The sequence below is a fragment of the Carcharhinus amblyrhynchos genome, chromosome 6, assembly GCF_965287045.1.
Source record: "Carcharhinus amblyrhynchos chromosome 6, sCarAmb.v2.hapA, whole genome shotgun sequence".
Classification (NCBI taxonomy): Eukaryota; Metazoa; Chordata; class Chondrichthyes; order Carcharhiniformes; family Carcharhinidae; genus Carcharhinus; species Carcharhinus amblyrhynchos.
In genome coordinates, this window is record NC_137329.1 from 117228779 (window position 1) to 117250237 (window position 21459).

The 21459-nt window shown below is 45.3% G+C and overlaps 1 protein-coding gene across 7 annotated transcripts in view; it reads right to left on the minus strand.

Annotated features, from left to right (window-relative positions):
- Positions 1 to 21459, minus strand: part of LOC145344554 (chemokine-like protein TAFA-2) — a 226029-nt gene that overhangs the window by 18642 nt on the left and 185928 nt on the right. For 5 of the 7 annotated variants that reach the window (XR_013886885.1, XR_013886886.1, XR_013886887.1 and 2 more), the window contains exons 4-6: positions 6894 to 7046; positions 4360 to 4484; positions 4070 to 4212 (exon numbers count right to left, since the gene is read on the minus strand). Coding sequence is in view for 1 of the 7 variants with exons in the window: in XM_080191750.1 (XP_080047876.1) it covers positions 4360 to 4484; positions 6894 to 7046 (278 nt within the window). In the remaining 6 variants the exon portion in view is untranslated. The remainder of the gene's footprint in view (positions 1 to 4069; positions 4213 to 4359; positions 4485 to 6893; positions 7047 to 21459) is intronic. The other 2 variants (XR_013886890.1, XM_080191750.1) reach the window with 1 other exon arrangement.

The window sequence follows — 21459 nt, forward strand, 5'->3', positions numbered from 1 at the left end:
TCCAAAGGTGTGTAGGTTCAGAGGATTAGCGGGTTAAATATGTGGGATTAAAGGTGGTATATGTAGAGTTGTTTCAAAATAAAAACCTCACAAATCACAGAATGATTTGGGGACAAAATTCCGCCTGTCATCCCTGTGCTAGCTCTCTGAAGGAGCAACACAGATAAGCATCCCTCAGCGGGTTTCGTGAATAAAGTATTATTCGGTGTGCCCCCAAAGGAAGCCGAGGAGGGTTTCTGCTGAGTGGTGAGATTGTAGTTGTTGCTGAGGTGACGCCCGTTGCTTACAGCGCATGTGAAAGCAGGGTCATTTGTCAAGCACCGTGAAACGCAGGCTGTTTGACGGTTCCAGTGCTGAGGTAAAGCATTTAGCCGGGTGAGAATAGCAGACAGCACAGAAAAAAGAAACTGCATCAGCTGTTCTATTTAGGCTCTGATATTGTCTGTACGAGATGGGGCACAGAGGTGACTGCATTGCACGCGCCTCTGTGAAAATTACACAAAGGATATTGGAAAGGAGCTTTGATCTGGTCTAAAGATTACATCCACAGGTTAAACAGCCATTGTCATAAGCAATTTATGGTTTAAAAGCCAGACATGCCTCGTAGAAGCAGAAAGCGACTCGCAACAAGCCTCTGATGTGAACCATTGAAATGAAATCTGTGTGTGCTTAATGTACCTGAACCAGATTCACTCCCTTCTGAGAGAAAAAAATTCCTCCTCATCTCCGCCTTAAATGGGTGACCCCATACTCTGAGGGGGTGCCCTCTGGTCCTGGACTGTCCCACAAGGGGAAACAAGCTCGCAGTATCTAATTAGCCAAACCCTCTGAGAATCTGATATGCCTCAATAAGGTTGCCTCTCATTCTTCCAAACTGCAATGGATACAGGCCCAACCTATTCAATCACTCCTCATTGAGAAAGTTCCTCCGTTCCCAATATCAGCCTAGTGAATCTTCTCTAGACTGGCTCCAATGCTAGTATATCTTTCCTTAGATAAGGGAACCAAAATTGTTCACATTACTGCAGGTGTGCTCCAACTAGCGCCTTGAGTAGTTTTAGCAACACTTCTTTATTTTTACACTCCATTCCCTTTGAAATAACGGCCAACCTTCCATTTGCTTTCCCAATTACCTGCTGAACTTGCACACTAGCTGTTTGTGATTTATCCCCAAATCCCTCCATGCTGCAGTTTTCTGCAGTCTTTCTCCATTTAAATAATATTCAGCTCCTTTATTCTTTCTACCAAAGTGCAAAACTTCACATTTTCCTACGTTCAACAAAGAAACATTTAGATGAGCGCTTGAAGTGCAAGTCTATGGAGGTGCTGGGAAATGGAATTATAATGAATAGGTCTTAGTGACCAGCACACATATGATAGGCCGAAAGGCCTCCTTCTGTGCTGTAAAACTCTAATACTCTGACTTCAGCATTTTCACGTACAGGTTTCTGCTTCTAGCGATGCTGCGATTGCAGGATTAATACACAATAAGAGACTGACCTGACCTGACAGCAGAGAAGCAAAAACTGCCTGGAGAAATAATCTGCAAATCGCAATAATCCCAGGTGACCATAGGCTGCTCTCCCCTTTGAAGGGGAGAGCTGCCTGGTGGTGATTTAACCCAAGGATCACCACACCTCAGGTAAGAGGCTAGGTCAAGAAGGCAGGGTCTACGTGAATAGTCGCAGCCAGTACGGGAATTAAACCCAAGCTGTTGGCATCACGAACCAACTGCCCACCCACTTGAAATTTAATTTGGCCTAGTGGGATTATCACTAGACTATTAAACCAGAAACTCAGCTAATGTTCTGAGAACCTGGGTTCGAATCCCAGCACTGCAGATGGTGAAATTTGAATTCAATAAAAAAAATCTGGAATTAAGAATCTACCGATGACCATGAAACCATTGTTGGAAAAACCCATCTGGTTCACTAATGTCCTTTAGGGAAGGAAATCTGCCGTCCTTACCCAGTCTGGCCTACATGTGACTCCAGAGCCACAGCAATGTGGTTGACTCTCAACTGCCTTCCAAAGGCCACTAAAGATGGGCAATAAATGCTGGCCAGCCAGCAATGCCCACTTCCCATGAATGAATGAAAACAATTTAATTATAGTTTGGTGTTGCATGGTCTCTTGGACTTTCTTCTTCATAATTTTGCATTCTCTTCAAAGTGAAGGCTGTTAGTGCTACTTCTTGTTTTGGGTGTTCAGTGTCTGAATCCCAATATGTTTCCAGCACAGAAGGAGGATCTTCTACCCTTTGAGGCAATGGCAGCTCAGTACAAGAGTAATCTGATTAATTCCACTCCCCTTTCCTTTCCCTGCATTCCATATTCCTTTCAGCTGTTTATTCAATGCCTGATTGAAAGCCTTGATGGAACCTGCCTGGGCCATACTCTCAGACAATGGATTCCAGAACCATTCACTGAATACAAGAGGACACGCCTCAAGTTGCCTTTGATTCCTTTACCAATCACTTTATATCTGCGTTCTCTGGTTCTCAACCAAAACTGTTAATGGGAATAGTTTTGTCCTCTCTACTCTACCGCAACGCCTCTTGGTTTTGAACACTGTTCTGAAACCTCTTCTCTAAGGAAAACAACCCCAACTGCAGGTATCAGGTGTAGGACAGGCAGATATAAAGCACCCACTATTCTATCTGCACCACATACGTTTCCCAATTTCAAAACAGGGCCCCCTTCCTGCACTGTACCACCATAACATTTTTTCCACACACACACCCTCTTGTAAGAATGCCAGATTTGGATATCTTTTTGATGTTAAAGTGTACCCACCAGGGAATTGAAAGAACAACTTTCTTTCTTCCCTGTCCCACCCATCATAGGTCGGCATGGTGGCACAGTAATTAGCACTGCTGCCTCACAGCGCCAGAGACCGGGGTTCGATTGCCGGCTTGGGTCACTGTCTGTGTGGAGTTTGCACATTCTCCCTGTGTCTGCTTGGGTTTCCTCCGGGTGCTCCGGTTTCCTTCCACAGTCCAAAAGGCAAGCTGGTTAGGTATATTGGCTATGCTAAGTTGACCCTCAATGTACCCGAACAGGCACCAGAGTGCAGAGACTAGAGGATTTTCACAGTAACTTCATTGCAGTGTTAACGTGAACCTTGTGACAATAATATATAAATTTAAAACTACCGTGGCAGGAGGGACAGAAAATTTGGCGGCTATTGTAAAGACCCTTTTTTATTCATTCATGGAACATGGGCAGTGCCAGCATTTAATGGCCATCCCTAGTTGCCCTTGAACTGAGTGGCTTGCTGGGACATTTCAGAGGGCAGTTGAGAGTCAACCACATCGCTGTGGCTCTGGAGTCACATGTAGGCCAGACCAGTTAAGGATGGCCGATTTCCTTCCCCAAAGAACATTAATGAACCAGATGGGTTTTTCCGATAATCGGTAATGGTTTCCTGGTCATTAGTAGATTCTTAATTCCAGGTTGTTTTTTATTGAACTCAAATTCCACCATCTGCCGTGGTGGGATTCGAACCCAGATCCCCAGAACATTCGCTGAGTTTCTGGATTCATAGTCAAATGATAATACCACTAGGCCATCGCCTCCCCCGTAACTGACTTCCGGCGGGAATTTCCAGACTTGGGATGCTTGCGGCTAGAAATTCCCACCCGTTGTCTTTACACGTACCTGTTTAGCATTCTCATACACTCAGAACAATCAATGTTGAACTGCCATCGCTGCTGTGTTCACAAACTGCATAGCCAGTCTGCGCAAAGCAAGATCCCAAAAACAGCAGTGAGATACTCAAAGTTAATCTGTTTTGGTGATGATGCTTTAGAGCAATGAACACCGTACCAGATACCAGGGGAGCAACCTGTTCAACTTCAAAAAGAAATGCAGCGATAAATCTTTACGTCCTCCCAGACACTGGATTCAAGCTGTGCAAATTAATTTATATTGGCTTCAGCGAGCGGACACACCCACCCTCTCTATTTGGGCTGGCTTTGAATCCAGGTCACGAGAGGTCGAAAGGTGAAAGGTCAAAGGCAAAACCCAGTGCACCACCTAATTCAGCGTAGACGGCTTTGCAAACCTACCTGGAGTTCACTTAAATGTCGAGATAGTTGTCGGACCTGTCACCCGAGGAGGTCTCTCCTGGGCAGGAGAATTGGAGTTCCAGCGAGGTGCTGTAAATGGGATTTATACCTGGCTGGAACCCCTACCAATCTCCAACCAGCAGCTGCAGTACAAATGCAGTTCAAGTTAAAGTCATTTGCATTGTGAAGCAGGCAATCCAAAAATGCCACCTTTTTTTTTAACACTAGCCTGAAATTCATTCTGAAATTCAAATATTCTCTGGTTGGAAAGATTGCAGTGACTGACTCACCTTGGTGGTCTTTACTTTATTCCCAGAAGCACAGCTCCAACCAGTACGATCTGGCAATACTTTACATTCCTCTCCTTCAAGGCATGGCTGCATTTGACACCACCACTTCTGTAAAACGATTGAGGCTGGTTCCACAAAAGAAAACAACAGTTTATTAGCTTAAGTTCCCTTCGGAAGGCAAATAAAAGTCTTTGGCATATTGTTCCCACAATGTAGTGGAGTACATTTCTATTTTCCCTTCCAGATTTGGTCTCCTTGGACAACGTTGGTCTCCATTGCCTAATAGGTCTCGGATTGGACTCGGGTGGGCACAGCGAGAAATCTCACAACACCAGGTTAAAGTCCAATAGGTTCATTTGGAATCACGGGCTTTCAGAGTGCTGCTCCTTCATCATGAAAGCTCATGATTCCACTTCAAATACTGCACGCGGTTTTGGTAACCATACAAAGAGAATAAAGAGACACTGGAATGGGTGCAGAGGAAACTTACAAGCGTAACACCAGAAATACATGTATACATTAATCAGCAAAGGATTGACAGTCTTGAAACAAAGGCTGGGGGGATGATCCAACAGGGGTCTTAAAGTTCTGAAAGGTTTGACAGGGTGGATACAGAGAGTCAAGGCAGAATTTTCCTGTCCCGCCCACTACAATTCTCATGCAATGCAGACCATGAAATAGATCCATTGATCTCGGGTAGGAACTTTTGGCCTTGGGGTGAGCGTGGCCAGAAAATCCCATCCAATGCGTCTTCTTGCAGGGAAGAACATAATTAGAGGGCATCGACATAGTCAATAAGAAATCCAATGGGGGAATTCAGAAGAAACTCATTTATCCATGGAGTGCTGAGAATGTGGAATTTGAAGCAACTAAGGCAGATGAAATTAAGGGGAAATGGGGTAAGTATATGGAGGAAAAGATGGTGGATTTAGATGAGAAAAGATTGAGAGGAACATAAACACCAACATGGGCTGATTTGGCCAAGGAGATCTATCTTGAACTCAGTACAAGAAGAAAGTGATTATCACTTGTTCCCCTTTGATAGGCATCAGAATGTATTCATGAATGGCAGACCAATAATAAACTATCATAGAACCCTAAAGTGCAGAAGGGGGCCATTCTGCCCATCAAGTATGCACTGACCACAATCCCACCCTGGCCCTATCCCCACAACCCTATGCATTTATTCTAACTAGTTTCCCCCCACCTCAACACCAGTGGGGCAATTTAGCACGGCCAATCCACCTAACCCACACATCTTTGGGGTGTGGGAGGAAACCAGAGCACCCCCAGGCAGACATGGGGAGAAAGTGCAAACTCCACACAGACAGCGACCCAAGCCGGGAATCGAACTTGGGTCCCTGTGAGGCAGCAGTGCTAACCACTGTGCCACCGTGCCAAATGGGGTGGAATTTTATGTCGGGGGTGGGGAGGATTTTACAGTCCCACCAAAGTCAATGACCTTTTGAATGGTTTGCTTAATTTTACACCCACCGACCCCCCCCCCCACCACCATCGCACTCTCCCCACTCCCCCAAGCCACGATAAGGCTGTAATATTCCATTTTCACCATTTTAAAGAATTCATGCTATCTTTTCCCATCAGAAAAAAAATTCTACATTGGAGACAAAAAGCTCTGTGAACAGGTGGCTATCTATAACAGATGGACAGACAAACAATGATGCCAATTTTATGCTTGGGCAGCAGGTTGGAATCAGGCAAATGTTTAAGCCAAATTTAGCATTTGTTAGAGTGGGATCAGTGAGGGTCTAACTCAGTATTCTATCTGGCAGAGATGGTCTATAGTTTTGATCTGCAACACCAGAACAATTGTGAAAATTAAACCTGGGTCACAAATTGTGTTCCCGTGATCGCTGTTGCCTCAACATACTGCCCTATCAATTTGCATTAGAATGATAGAATCACTACAATGCAAAAGGAGCCATTTGGCCCATCCAGTCTGCAATGACTCTTTGACAGAGTATCTTACCTAGGCCCTCTCCCCCGAACACCGCACTTTTTCTTAGGCTAATCCATCTCATCTACACATCTTGGGACACTAACGGACATCTTTAGCATGACCAATCCACCTAACCTGCACATCTTTGGAGGAAATCAGAGCACCCGGAGGAAACCCATGCAGAGAGCGTGTGAACTCCACAGAGTGACCCAAGCCAGGAATTGAACCCGGGTCCCTAGCGTTGTGATTACTATGCCACCCTACCGTCCATTATTATTCCTGGCTATGTTAAGAATCCAGAATCTTCATAACATTCTTAATTAGGGAACTGTCTCCGTTACACTTGGTTCAATAAACATTCCATCTGGGCAGCGCAATCGAAATCCTTTTCATTATTTTGTTTGGCACTGCAGAATACATTACCTTGTTAGGCACTTTCAATCCAACTAAATGTGAAGCAAAGCGATATTAAAAATAGTTCTGTTAACTACACGAGAGAAAGGAAAGAAGCCACGGTCAAACTTTGGAATGGGGGAGGGGGAGATTGGTGTTAAAAAGGGAGAAGCATACCTACCATCAACACATGAAGGAGCAGCTCGCGTTGTTCCTGCCACTTGTCCTGGGAAACAGGAGCACTTCACTGTCTGGGATCGTTCTTCGATTTTGTTTTTATTGCAGCATCTGTGCAGAGCCACTACCTCACAGGTGCCAGTCTTAACATGGTGAGCTGTGCAGTAATAAATGAGCAAGTCAGTGGAAAATCACCACATGGAGATACTCGCACTCCCTGAAATGTTTGCCGTGTCCACTCGGGAGAGCTACAGCTCAGAGTACTGTTGGTGTGACTTGACTATGGGGACTATGTCTTGCCTTCCGAATCCACAGCCTTAATCTCAACCAGATGATCCCAGATTATAGAATCCCTACAGGTCATTCAGCCCATCAAGCCCTCACCGACAACAACCCAATGACTCTCTCTACGCTTCCCACTGTCTTGGAAAAATAGCCAGCATAATCAAGGACCCCCAGACATACTCTCTTCCACCTTCTTCTGTTGGGAAAAAGATACAAAAGTCTGAGGTCACGTACCAACCAACTCAAGAACAGCTTCTTCCCTGCTGCCGTCAGCCTTTTGAATGGACCTACCTCACACTAAGTTGATCTTTCTCTACACCCTAGCTATGACTGTAACACTACATTCTGCACTCTTTCCTCTCCTCGCCTATGAATGGTATGCTTTGTCTGTACAGCATGCAACAATACTTTTCACTATATACAAATACATGTGACAATAATAAATCAAATTAAAAATCCCACCAAGCCCTACTCCCACATATTTACCCTGCTAGTCACCCTGACACTCAGGGGCAATTTAACATGGCCAACCTACCTAACTCGCACATAGACTCTAGAAGTAGGAGGAGGCCATTTGGTCCTTCGAGTCTGCTCTGCCATTCATCTTCATCATGGCTGATCATCAAGTTCAATATCCTGACCCGTCTTTAGACTGAGCGAGTAAGCCAGAGCACAAGGAGGAAACCCATGCACACACAAGGAGAACGTGCAAACTCCAGTCACCCGAGGCCGGAATTGAACCCAGATCCCTGGTGGCTGTAGGGCAGCAATGCTGAACACTGTACTACCATGCCTGTTCAATGGTTTCAGGAACATCATTAGACTTTCAAAAGTCTAAATAATTAAATTCCAAATTTGTTTTTATACTTTTTCCAAATTTCACCATCTACCTTAGCAGGATTTGAACCCGATCCTCGGATCTTACGTTGAGGTTTTTAGAATTACTAGTGTAGTGATAATCCCACTGCACCACTGCCTCCCCTAATGGAGTAAGGCTATCTAGTATTGGCTTACAGAAAATTGTATCGGTTTCCATCCTGTCACCCCCCACTCCCCCATCCAATTATATTCTTTCTGCATCCCACTCTGAGTTCCAAGGTGCACCCATGCACGTGGGTGACATTGGATGTTGGCGCAGAGCCACAAAGAACCCAGCAAGTTCATTCCTTGGCCTGTACAAAGTTAGTTCATCTCAAACAAAGTGATGACGGGAGCATTACAGCGTTCTCAGCTCAATAGAAGGGAAATAACATCCTGAGGAACTGACTCTGGGTCGTATGTTAAATATCCAATCCACACTCGTTTCCTCTAAAACCAGCCTGCACAGCACGTATAGATTAGTTTCTCAATGGCTGCTATTGCTGAGTCTCGTGTGGTTTCAATAAATCCGTTCACTCTAATGCAAAGGACGATGGATTCTCGCTGTTTGTTATTTGAGGCACAAATGTAAAAACGGGGATAAAGGATGCACTTATTGCAGGAAATATTGAACAATATTTCTCAGGGAATATAAATTTAAAGTTTATTTATTAGAGTCACAGGTAGACTTACATTAACACTACAATGAAGTTACTGTGAGAATCTCCTGGTCATCACACTCAGGCACCTGTATGGGTACACTGAGGTAGAATTTAGCCTGTTCAATGCACCTAACCAGCACATCTTTTAGACTGTGGGAATAAACCGGAGCACCCAAAGGAAACCCACACAAACACAGGGAGAACATTTAGACTCCACACAGACAGTGACCTGAGCCGGGAATTGAACCCACCCCCATGTATACTGAACATGAAAATCTTCTCCCTTCAGAGTGAAGGTCATTCCTCAAATAATTCAATCATTCTGTGCGGAAGTAAATCTACAGCCATCACAATTCAGTGTATTTATTTCGTTTTCGTGTTTATTATTTCAAAAATAATTCTCTAGAATCATGGGACGTAATGTTCCTGCAGGCACTGGGAGCCTATTGGTTGGGACGATACAAGAGTCCCGAGGCCCTGCTTGTCATCGTGGCAAACACCAGCGTAACTAGATGTGACACAGACTCCTAACAGACCATCACTGTGCTCGCTGGAAGGGTTCGCGAGGGACAGGCCTGAGCAGAGGCCATTAGCAGCCTCTAGGAAAAATTAAACCCTGCCACAGGATTATTTTTGGCCATTCCTGTAGTCCTTTATTCGTTTGTGGGGCATGGCCATCGCTGGCTGGATGAAATTGGTTGGACTTAAACCTGGTGTTGTCAGACTTCTTATTGTGTTTATCGCTGGCTGGGCGAGCATCTATTGCCCATCCCTGGTTGCCCTTGGAAGGGAGTTGAGAGTCAACCACATTGCTGTGGCTCTGGAGTCACATGTAGGCCAGACTGGGTAAGGATGGCAGATTTCCTTCCCTATAGGACATGAGTGAATCAGATGGGTTTGTCCAACAATCATTTCATGGTCATCATTAGATTCTTAATTCCAGATTTTTTAAATTTCAAATTCAAGTTCCACAATCCACCACAGTGGGATTTGAACCCAGGTCCCCAGAACATTAACTGAATTCCTGGATTAATAGTCCAGTGATAATACCACTAGGCCATCGTCTACCCCAACTTATGGCTCAGAGATGTGGTCAGGGAGCAGAGGAATTCTCCTCCGGCCTACTGCTGGATGGTGGCCTTAAGTTGCTGCCAACCTCTGGACTCAGTGGGGGAGAGGAGAGGGGGAAGGGCAGGCAGTTCTGAATAAATACTGGTGGGTTCTGAGAATGGCCGCTGAGCTTGAGAACTCAACTGGCTGCCCAATGGGAGTGGTTTGCCCATTCCCAAGACAGCTTGCCCCAGGGAAGCTCACCTCGAGATGGGACAGCTTCAGGGAACCGTTCTGATTTGCAACCATTGGAAGTTCCACATTCTGCTGCACAAGAACCACCCCGAGCCCCTCCCTCCCCCACCCTCTCCTTACCTCCTGAACCTCGGAACCCACCTTCCAGGCTGCGGCAATATCCAGCCTGTGATGCCACTAGCCTATTTTTACTCCATAGAGAGTGGGATTTGGAGTTTTGAAGTGTTAACAAGTCTGTAATCAGGCTTCAATTGTCTGTTTGTGTAGTCAGCCTTCAAACAGGGAACACTTGCCAAATGCATGGGAAACAAGTGGAGACAACTGGCTTGGCAGTTACATCAAGTAACGCACTTATGAAGATGAATGTCATACGCAGAGAGATTAAACTGTGAAACTAAACGTTCTTAACATTTCAATATCGCAGAAATGCAGTCACTCTTCACATGAAATAAATACAAGCAAAACCTAAACCACGCCAACCCAACAAAAGTCCACAATGTTCAGATACAGTCAGATATTACATTTGGCCAATGTTCATTCCTATTCAAGTGTATAACTGCAAGCCCAGTGTAATAACCCCACGGAGGCGGGACTCCTGTCACCAAGTTACTTTATTTACACCAAACATCTGTACACAGCCAGCTCTGTGGTTGCCCCCTGCTGAATGCAGGCTGGGAGGCTTGACACACCTGCTTTAAACAGGGAGCATGAGGCTCCCTGATCTAACTATCAATTAGGATTCATCAGATAGTTCTTACTCTAGCAAGCCAACCTCATTAGCCTGTTGAAGTCAACACACCCAGTCAATTAACCCTAGCATTCTAGGATAAATTAACCAAAAATGAATATAAATTCAATCAGATATATTTAATGTTTGAAATAAAATACCTCTGATTTTTCTTTTAATTTGAATTTTGCTATAGATTCTGACATTTATAGTAGCACTGGAGAATTTTGTTTCAGAGAGCTCTGTTCCAACTATGCTGATACATTCTTGAGCAAACCCATTAGGATAAACAAGTTTAGAGCTCTTCTTCCCTGTCCCTCTACCTGTTATTTTTAAATGGATATTAGCTGTTTTAAAATAAACAGAGAAACTAAATATGCTGAACATTGGTGGCACGGTGGTTAGCACTGCTGCCTCACAGCGCCAAGGATCCCGGTTCAATTCCAGCCTTGGCTGCCTGGCTGTGTGGAGTTTGCACATTCTCCCCATGTCTGTGTGGATTTCCTCTGCGTGCTCTGGTTTCCTCCCAGACTCCAAAGATGTGCCGGTTAGGTGGATTGGCCATGCTAAATTGCCCCTTAGCATCAAGGGATTAGTAAGGTAAATATGTGGGGTTACGAGAATAGGGCCTGGGTGGGATTGGTGTTGGTGCAGGCTCGATGGGCTAAATGGCCTCCTTCTGCTCTGTAGGGATTCTATGATTTGTTCAGGAAACAAGCCCCTTATCATTCTCAAATAGGGCCTCTGACCAGGCCAAGAGAAACAAGGCCAAGCCTAATAACTTCTTGTTTCTATGGTAACAGGCAGCTGCTCAAGCCTACCAGAACAGTGCGCGTAATAGGTTAAAGCAGCAAGTTGTAGCAATTTAAGTTTCAGGAGGTTGAGAATCTTCTCTGTTTTCTATTTGTAGCAAGATTGTAAATGGAAGGAAGAATAACGAGCTTATGATTGCACTACAAGCAGTAACGAGATGAAATCTTTTCCCTAAATTGGATCCAAAAGAGGCCTTATAGTAACTAATGCCTATGAAAGGCTTCATTACCTCTGTTTACTCAACAGGCTTTGTACCGTACATGCCAGCAGACTGTTTAGGAACATCTTTCAGAAAAGGCTGGCCAAGATGCTAAATGCTGTGCTTTATATAGCTGGAATCTCAGAATTCAAGCAGTTTTGTTGGGCTAGTCTTGGTTATTTCTCATGACTTATGATGCTACGTTAACCCTTTAATTCCAGGTAAGTTGAGCTGACCTCCAGCCATCTTTAATAGCTTCATGTCACCTCTGGGTTAGACTTCCATTTGGGGTGTCCAGAATGTTCAGATGTTGGGTGAGTCGTGATGCTTGTTTTGGAGAGCCAATGGGGATTCAATGGGCAAAATGGCCTCCTTCTGCAGCTTAACAATTCTGTGAAATGGTGCACACTTGAGGGATTCTCTCTTCTCCCTACCCTCCACTCACGCACCCCCCACCCCACCCTTTCCATTCAATGACCAGAGTAACATTTCATTGGCTATAAAGCACTTTGTGACTCGCTGAGGTCATGAAATATGGGCGGCAGCGCGGTGACACAGTGATTAGCACTGCCGCCAGGGACCTAGGTTCAATTCCGGCCTCGGGTCACGGTTCGTGTAGAGTTTGCACACTCTCACCGTGTTTGCATGGGTCTCCTCCGGGTGCTCCAGTTTCTTCCCACAGTCAAAAGATATGCGGGTTTGGTTGGTTAGTCATGCTAAATTAGCAGGTAAATATGTGGCATTATGGGAATAGGGCCAGGATGAGATTGTGGTCAGTGCAGGCTCTATGGTTCAATGGAAGGTGCCATTGGAGTAATTGAAATCTTTCTTTCTCTCTATCCTAACATCAACACCTCAGCTGAGACCAGATAACTGAGCTGGAACATGTGGTTTATATATAGCACACCATCACGAGGAAATAAATTGGCAGGAGCAGGAGAAGACCTTGGGGCCTGTCAGTCCTGTTCAGTCATTCAATTCATTCCTGGCTGATCTTGGGCTTCGAGTCCACTTTCCCTCCCACTCCCCATGTCCCTTGATCCCCCGGGAAACCAAAAATATGCCTTTCTCAGCCTTAAATATATTCAATAGTGGGGCAGTCACAACCCACTGAGGTCTAGAATTCCAAAAGATTCGAAACTGAAGAAATTTCTCCTTATTCCATTCACAAGTGATTGGCCCCTTATCCTGAGACAATGCTCCTGTGTTCTAGCTTTCCCAGTCAGAGGGGGCAGTCTCCGCGTCTACTCCACCAAATCCCTTCAGAATCCAATGGCTGGAATTTTACTGTCCTGTCCGCCACGGGAATCGGAGCGGGCGAGGAGGAGGGGGGAGCCATGGAAAGGTCCACTCACCTCAGGCGGGATTTTACGGTTTCAGGATGAGCAAGGCCATAAAACTCTGCCCAATTACCGGAATTTTACCACCACGCCCACCTCGGAATCGGGCGGGAGCGGCTCGGAGAACAGAATTCATTGGCCTCGGGCAGGATTTCACAAGCCTCACCTGAGCGAGGTCTTGAAACACTGCCCAATATACTTCTAAAACTCCAGAGTATATAGACCCAATATATGCACTTGATTAACTGTAAGCAACTTCCCACATAAAAGCCTGCCCCAATAATGTCAACATTCAGCTCCTTGGCATATCTAAGGAGAAAATAATTCGTTCTAAATGTTACTCCAGTTTTCACACTCCAGGTTGTCTTGGAGTTAGTGGTAGCAATGAGCCCCACCAGTTTTACACTTGGCTCCGAAAGCAGCTCTGCCCAAGTCGAAACACAGCAATGAATCACATCTTGGCAAAGGATTAATACTTGTGCAGCAGGGATGGTTTGCAAAATGGCAGAGAATCACAGACATTTCTGCCATCGCATTACTGGCGTGAGCTTGAGCTGGAACTGCTGACTGTGCTAATGAGTGGTTGTCAATTATGTTCTCAGTGCAGTGTATATAAAATAAAATACAGCCGATAAGCAGTGATATGGGACCACAGCCCAGGCTATTCCGAATTTAGAGAGTTCAGCAAGATCCAGTCAAAAAGTTGTAATGAAATGAACACAGTGGTGCCTGCATTGCGGGACACTAATAGGCCAGGATCAAGTCACATTTATGTCTCCTTCAAAATAGAGAAAAAGGAGGCCTATAACTTTATTTAAAAGAATGGCCCAATACCCAGACAACTTACAGCTAATAACTAATAAAGTCAATTTCTGAAAAAAAGAGACGTGCTGTCGAAACTTTTCATCTTGCACCTAGCAGGACAGATTCACAAGAATACTAAACCTCAAAGGGAAAGCAATTTAAAAAACGCACGAGAAGAGGGTGCTGACTGGTTGACAAGTGAATGGCATGGTAGCACAGTGGTTAGCACTGCTGCTTCACAGCTTCAGGGACCCAGGTTCATTTCCTGGCTTGGGTCAGTGTCTGTGCGGAGTCCACACATTTTCCTTGTGTCTGCGTGGATTTCCTCTGGGTGCTCCGATTTCCTTCCACAGTCCGAATGACGTGCTGATTAGGTGCATTGGCCATGCTAAATTCTCCCTCAGTGTACCCAAAAAGGCATCAGAGTGTGGCGACTAGGGGACTTTCACAGTCATTTCATTGCAGTGTTAATGTAAGCCGACTTGTGACACTAATAAATAAACCTTAAAATTAATAAATAAAATTTAAACTTTAAAGACTCTGATTGGTAGACCCGTTACCATGGTGAAAGTGCCAGCTTCTGTTTAAATTCAAACCAGGTCAACTCGGATTGGTCAAGGCATTGGCCACGGGGAATGAAGCAGGGAATGGCTGTATATCAAGTGGTTAGCCTGCTCCCTCACAGCGCCAGGGACCTGGGTTCAATTCTGGCCTCAGGTCACTGCCTGTGTGGAGTTTGCACATTCTCCCCATGCCTGCGTGGGTTTCCTCCGGGTGCTCCGATTTCCTCTCATGCTCCAAAGATGTGCGGGTTAGGTGGATTGGCCATGCTAAAATTGACCCTTCGTGTCAGGGAGATTAACAGGGTAAATATGTGGGGTTATGGGAATAAAGTGGGATTGTGGTTGGTGCAGTCTTGATGGGCCGAATGACCTCCTTCCACATGGTAGGGATTCTGTGGTTCTCTGTTAAGTTGAAAAGACGCAGTGCGTGGACAGGTTTTCTTTGCTTGGGAAGGGTAGGGCCCTGTGTAAGAATGCAGATGCAACTCAGCCACACTGTGAGGCTGGCCAATAATCTCGAATTGTTTGCCAGAATAATTCTTAGCACAATCAGATTAGCAAATGTTGTTCAATCATGAAATCACCTTGAACGTTGAACACTATGTTCTGAGGATTGCAAGTACAGGCTGGTTTCGGTACAGTGAATACTTTACCCCTCGCGAACAGTGGGAAGGATCTTGCTGTTTGATACGATCTGCCAGGTGTTGGGATGTATGGCATCTCACTGGTACATTGTGCATTAGTGTGGCAGACATAACATCTTTTTGGAGAATACCACTTTGTATTGCTACTGCGTTGTAGCAACATTTAAATTGAAATCAGAGTATCCCTACAGTGCAGAAAGAGGCTAATCGGCCCATCAAGTCTACACCGACTCTCGGACAGAGCATCCCACCCAGACCCTATCCCCATAACCACACACAATTACCATGGCTATTCCCCCTAACCTATACTTTTGGGGACACTAAGACACAATTTAACATGGCCAATCCACCTAATCTACACATCTTTGGACTGTGGAAGGAAACCGGAGCACACGGAGGAAACCCACGCAGACATGGAGAGAATGTGCAAACTCCATCCAGATAGTCACCTGAGCCAGGAATCGAACACGGATCCCTGGCACTGTGAGGCAGCAATGCTAATCACTGTGCCACTATGTCACCCAATTAATAGTGCAATCTGTAAATTGCCCATTCAGAGAGACTAGCAGGGTGGATAGGTGGATAGGTGGAGTTATATTCTGCCCATACAAAACATGGTTTAATAATTAGTTGGGAGGCAAGAGACAGAGAGTCGGATGAATGGCGTGCACTCTCGTTGATGTGTGTTATTCCCAGGTATTTGAGTGGGACCCTTAGCTCTTTCCCAGCTAAGTTCATTATATAGTTGAAGAAATGTGAAGCTCTTTTCAGGTGTCAATGATGATAAATTATGAGGCACGGGTGGCTGTGCAATAGATCCCAAAGTTCCAAAGGGACGCTGGCAGATTAAGCAAGTGTCCAAAGCTCTGACAGATGTAGTTCAAGGTGGGAAAATGAGAGGTCATTCGCTCTGGATCCGGGAAAGACAAATTGGAATACTTTCTTCATGGTGAGAGATGAGGGAGCAAAGGGATTTAGGTATCCAAGTCACAGAAAGCTAACGCACGTGTACGAAAATCAATCAAAATACAAATGGAAAGCGAACCGGAAATGGATTGCATTGCAAAAGTGAGGAATTATATTTTCACTTGTAGAGTGCCTTGGTATAGGATTTCACTTTTTTCACACCCACGCTTATTTTAGCCTTTGGAGGGTAAGTACAGGGGGGAACTGGTGGAGGGATTCCTGAGCTGTTTATCAACTAGTTGAATTGTGTCAAATGCTCCTTCCATAGCCAATGGATCCTGGCATTGGATTCGAACCTGGATCTTCTAATTCTGAGGTAGGGACACTACCCTCTGTGCCACAAGGCCTCCTACATGGGCTTCACATTCAGCTCTGGGCGCAGAATTCCAGGAAAGAGATACTGCCCTTGGATGGATTCCAACACAGATTCACCCAAATAGCAGGGTTCAAAGAGTTAAATTATACCAACGGACGGCAGGAACTTCCTTTCTATTCCCTTGAGCTTATGAGGTTGATGGAAGATGATAGAGATGAGTTGTCTCAAACCCTGTAAGAAGTACCTGGAATAGCACTTGGCACATCATAGCATTCAAGGCAATGATTAACATAGAAACATAGAAGATAGGAGCAGGAGATGGCCATTTGGCCCTTCGAGTCTGCCCCGCCATTCATTACGATCATGGCTGATTGTCCAACTCAATAGCCTAATCCTGCTTTTTCCCTATAACCTGTGCTCCCATTCACCCCAAGTGCTATATCCAGCTGCCTCTTGAATACATTAGCTGCCTCTTGAATGCACTTGATTTGATTTGATTTGATTGATTTGATTTGATTTATTATTGTCAAATGTATTAGTAATCAGTGAAAAGTATTGTTTCTTGCCCACTATACAGACAAAGCATACAGTGCGTAGGGGAGGAAAGGAGAGGGTGCAGAATGTAGTGTTGCTACGTGTCAAGTGCTGGTAAATGGGATTAGATGAGAGGTCAGGTGTTTCTTACAGGTCAGCGCAGATTCAACGGGCCGAAGGGCCTCTTCTGCACTGACCTGTGAGAAACACATAGGATTCTATGGTTCTATGGTCTAATTGTGATGTTTCTAAAGGATCTTAAATGACCATTGTCAAAGCTTTAACAAACAGTATTTGGGCTCGAGACGTCAGCTCTTTTCTCTCTGTACAGATGCTGTCAGACCTGCTGAGATTTTCCAGAATTTTTTCTTTTGGGTTCAGATTCCAGCATCCGCAGGAGTTCGCTTTTATTAAATGACCATTAATTGGAGGCAATCAGGATTCTTATTCCCTCACCGCCTGCCCTCTCCCCGCCCGTCCCCTCCCTTCCTACCCTTTGAAATTCCAAACACCCCGGGGACATCGGAATCCCTGGACAACCTTTGCAACCGCCATTTTCAAATGGCGCCCAGACATGGAGTTCTAATCCTGTGGATAGGTAAAAATTCTGATCTGTTTCTGTCCGGTGTGAATCAAAGGCAAGGAAGTATCATCTTAAAATTATACCGTGGCCTGTTAGAGATAAAATCCAAAAGCATTTTTTCACGTAAAGGATCGCAGAGCTTTGGACAACTCTCTCTCTCTGCTGTCAGGAATGTTGGATCATTAAAATTTTCAGGATTTATAGATTTTAACTTCAAGGGATACAGAGAAAAGGCAGGTAAATGAAGTCGACGTGTACATCAGCTAAGGTCTAATTGAGTGGCAGAACATACTCAAGGGGATGAATGGCCTACTAATGATCCTGTGTTCCTACCCTTTCATTTGTAATTCAGGAAGAAAAAAGCAGTAGAGGAAAGCATTGAAAATGAAGACAAGTATTGAAGGTACAAAAATTATTTGCTTAGTTCCAGCTGTCACTATCCTACCTCACAGGGGCAGCACGGTGGTTAGCATTGCTGCTTCACAGCGCCAGGAACCTGGGTTCAGCTCTCGGCTTGGGTCTGTGCGGAGGCTGCACATTCTCCCCGTGTCTGTGCGGGTTTCCTCCAGATGCTCAAGTTCCCTCCCACAGTCCGAAAGATGCGCTGGTTAGATGCGTTGGCCATGCTAAATTCTCCCTGACTGTACCTGAACGGACGCCGGAGTGTGGGGTCTAGGGGATTTTCACAGTAACTTCGTTGCAGTGTTAATGTAAGCCTACTTGTGACACTAATAAATAAACTTTAAACTTAAACTGTATGTTGGCTGAAAAAATCCAAGAAACTGCTCTGGGCTTTATTGGCAGATGAACGTATGATGCAATTATGTGGCATTCCACCTCAAACCCGCACTATTTTTGTGCTGCAGTGCCCTGCTTATTTTAGCTACTCCTAACGAAATATGCTAAACTCGCCCTCAGCACACCCAAACCAGCGCCAGATTGTGGCGACGAGAGCATTTTCACAGTAACTTCATTGCAGTGTTAATGTATGCCTACTTGTGCCACTAATAAATAAACTTTAAACTTTTTGCACTGCAAGATCCATGCCTAGCGTTGGCACTTTTTCCTTCCAAAGCAGCCCCCAAAGATTCCCCTAATCCCTAGTAAAGCAACGCTCCTGTCAAGTCCCTCAGTCATACACTTGCTTCTTCCCGTTTCCCCTCCCCTTTCCCGTGTGAAGGTGAACCAAGCAGTGGGTGGGCTGTGCTGAAAATGCTGTCCCATTTACAGCACACACCTACAGCAAACACAACTTCACCTAGAAGTGGAGCTGTCCTCTTCCAAAGTCAAGAGCTGCCCCCTGCATGTACCACGGAAGACAGGGTAGTTTCTAGCTGAGCAAATGCACAGCGCTGCCTCACCGGCATCTTTATATATCTGCACGTGTCGATCTGAAAGGACACCTTGACCTCATTCTGTGGAGCTCCTCCTGTTTAATCATTTGACAGGAGACGCAACCGAGCTGCCATTTTTGTCGATGATTGTTTGAACTGGGCCGACCGGGCAGCCTCCACAGTGGTGGTGCACACTGAGTGTCACTTTCATTTGAGATTGATGGCGAACGTGCGGAGTATCCGGAGACCAGCTCCGAACGGTTCCGAAATTCTCCAGCTCGCCTTTCAATCCTGAGCCACTGTTCTTCACCAGGGCCAGATGTACACAAGTACTGGCATCAATCAAATATTAAGTCGATAGCATAAAGTGTCAGCGAGATACTTTGCATTTGGTGTCCCGATGCTGGCCGGGGTCACTGTCCTGGCCTTCTGCCCTCACTGTGGCGGCTGCAGGGTAAATGCCGGAATAAACGCAGTGACTACAAATTGATGCCCGCTGATTTGTCACAAAATCAATTGACTGAACTCAGGAAACGCAACACTTCCCCTTTGGACCTGGCTGCAGAAAGTGGGACGCACACACACACACACATATACACACACACTCACACACATACACTCACACCAACACACACACATATACACACACACTCACACACATACACTCACACCAACACACACACATATACACACACACTCACACACATACACTCACACCAACACACACACATATACACACACACTCACACACATACACTCACACCAACACACACACATATACACTCACACCCACACACATACACTCACACCAACACACACACATATACACACACACCCACACACATACACTCACACCAACACACACACATATACACACACACTCACACACATACACTCACACCAACACACACACATATACACTCACACCCACATACACAGGCACCCACTCACAAACACCCACACCCACACACATACACACACACATATATACACACACTCACACACATACACACAAACACCCACACAGACACACCCCCCACACACACACACACACACATATATATACACACACTCACACACGTACACTCACACCAACACAGACACATATACGCTCACACCCACATACACAGACACCCACTCACGAACACCCACACCCACACACATACACACACAGATACACATATACACTCGTACACACATACACTCACACACACATACACACTCGCACACACAGACACACACACACATACGCACAAACACCCACACGTACACACAGACAGACACCCCTACACACATATCCACACACTCACACACACACACAGTCACACCAACACACACACATATACACACACCCACACACAAACATACACACTCGTACACACAGACACCCACACACACACATACACAGAGACACAGATACACACACTTACATACACACACTTGCACACACACACCCACCCACACACACTCACAGTTACACAACCCCGCACATACAGATACATACACATATCCACACACACCTCCACACATACACATGCACATGCACACACAGATACACACATGCACACACTCACACTCACACACTTGCACACACGTATCAAACACACACACTCAGAGTAACACAGATCCCCACACACATATATAGACAAGTACACACCCACGCGTACACACACACACACACACATCCCCCACACACATACACACCTACACTCACACTCCCACACACACTCACACAGATCCACACACACAGTTACACACACATGCGCATACACACACACACACAACTCACACACACAGATATACCCTCACACAGGCACACACACAAACACATACATACACACAGAACACAGCCTCACCCTCACACGCACATTATGATCTCAAAGATGTGCGGGTTAGGTTGGTTGGCCATGTGACATTGCCCCTTCGCGTCAAGGGGATTAACAGGGTAAATATGTGAGGGATAGAGTAGGATTGCTGTCGGTGCAGGCTCAATGGGCTGTATTGCCTCCTTCTGCATTATAGGATTCTTACACACACACACACACACACACACACACACACACACACACACACACACACACACACACACACACACACACACACACACACACACACTAAATACCCACACACACACACTAAATACCCACAAGTCTCTCATGTCATTGGCAGGTATAACCCTGCAGGCATGAGTGGAGCAGCACTGTTTAAAAGCTTCAATCCCACAGCACCAGAGCCTGTTATACTGTCAAGAAATTGAAAGCAATATTGCAGGACAATTCAGAACAGCATTAACAAATCTGCGTTATTTGCTCAAGAATAGGAGATCGTCCTAAGCTTTGTAAAGTCGTACTCGCCCCAGAGTAAATAGGGTTTGAGTTAACTGTGTTTGATTTTATTAAATTTAATATCGTATTCTATTACATTCCAGATCTCTTGACAAATGTTTGATCATGAGCGCATTAGCTTTTTAGTGTGAAAGTTGTTAAATAAGGATATTGCAAACAGTGTTCAATATTGCTGCACCAACATTCTACCCACATTTATTCTGAGATGGGAACTTTGGAAGATTTTCCCCGACACATGGAGTTACGGACAGTAAAATTCTTCATCATCTCCAATGTGCCAGCCCTGCCTACT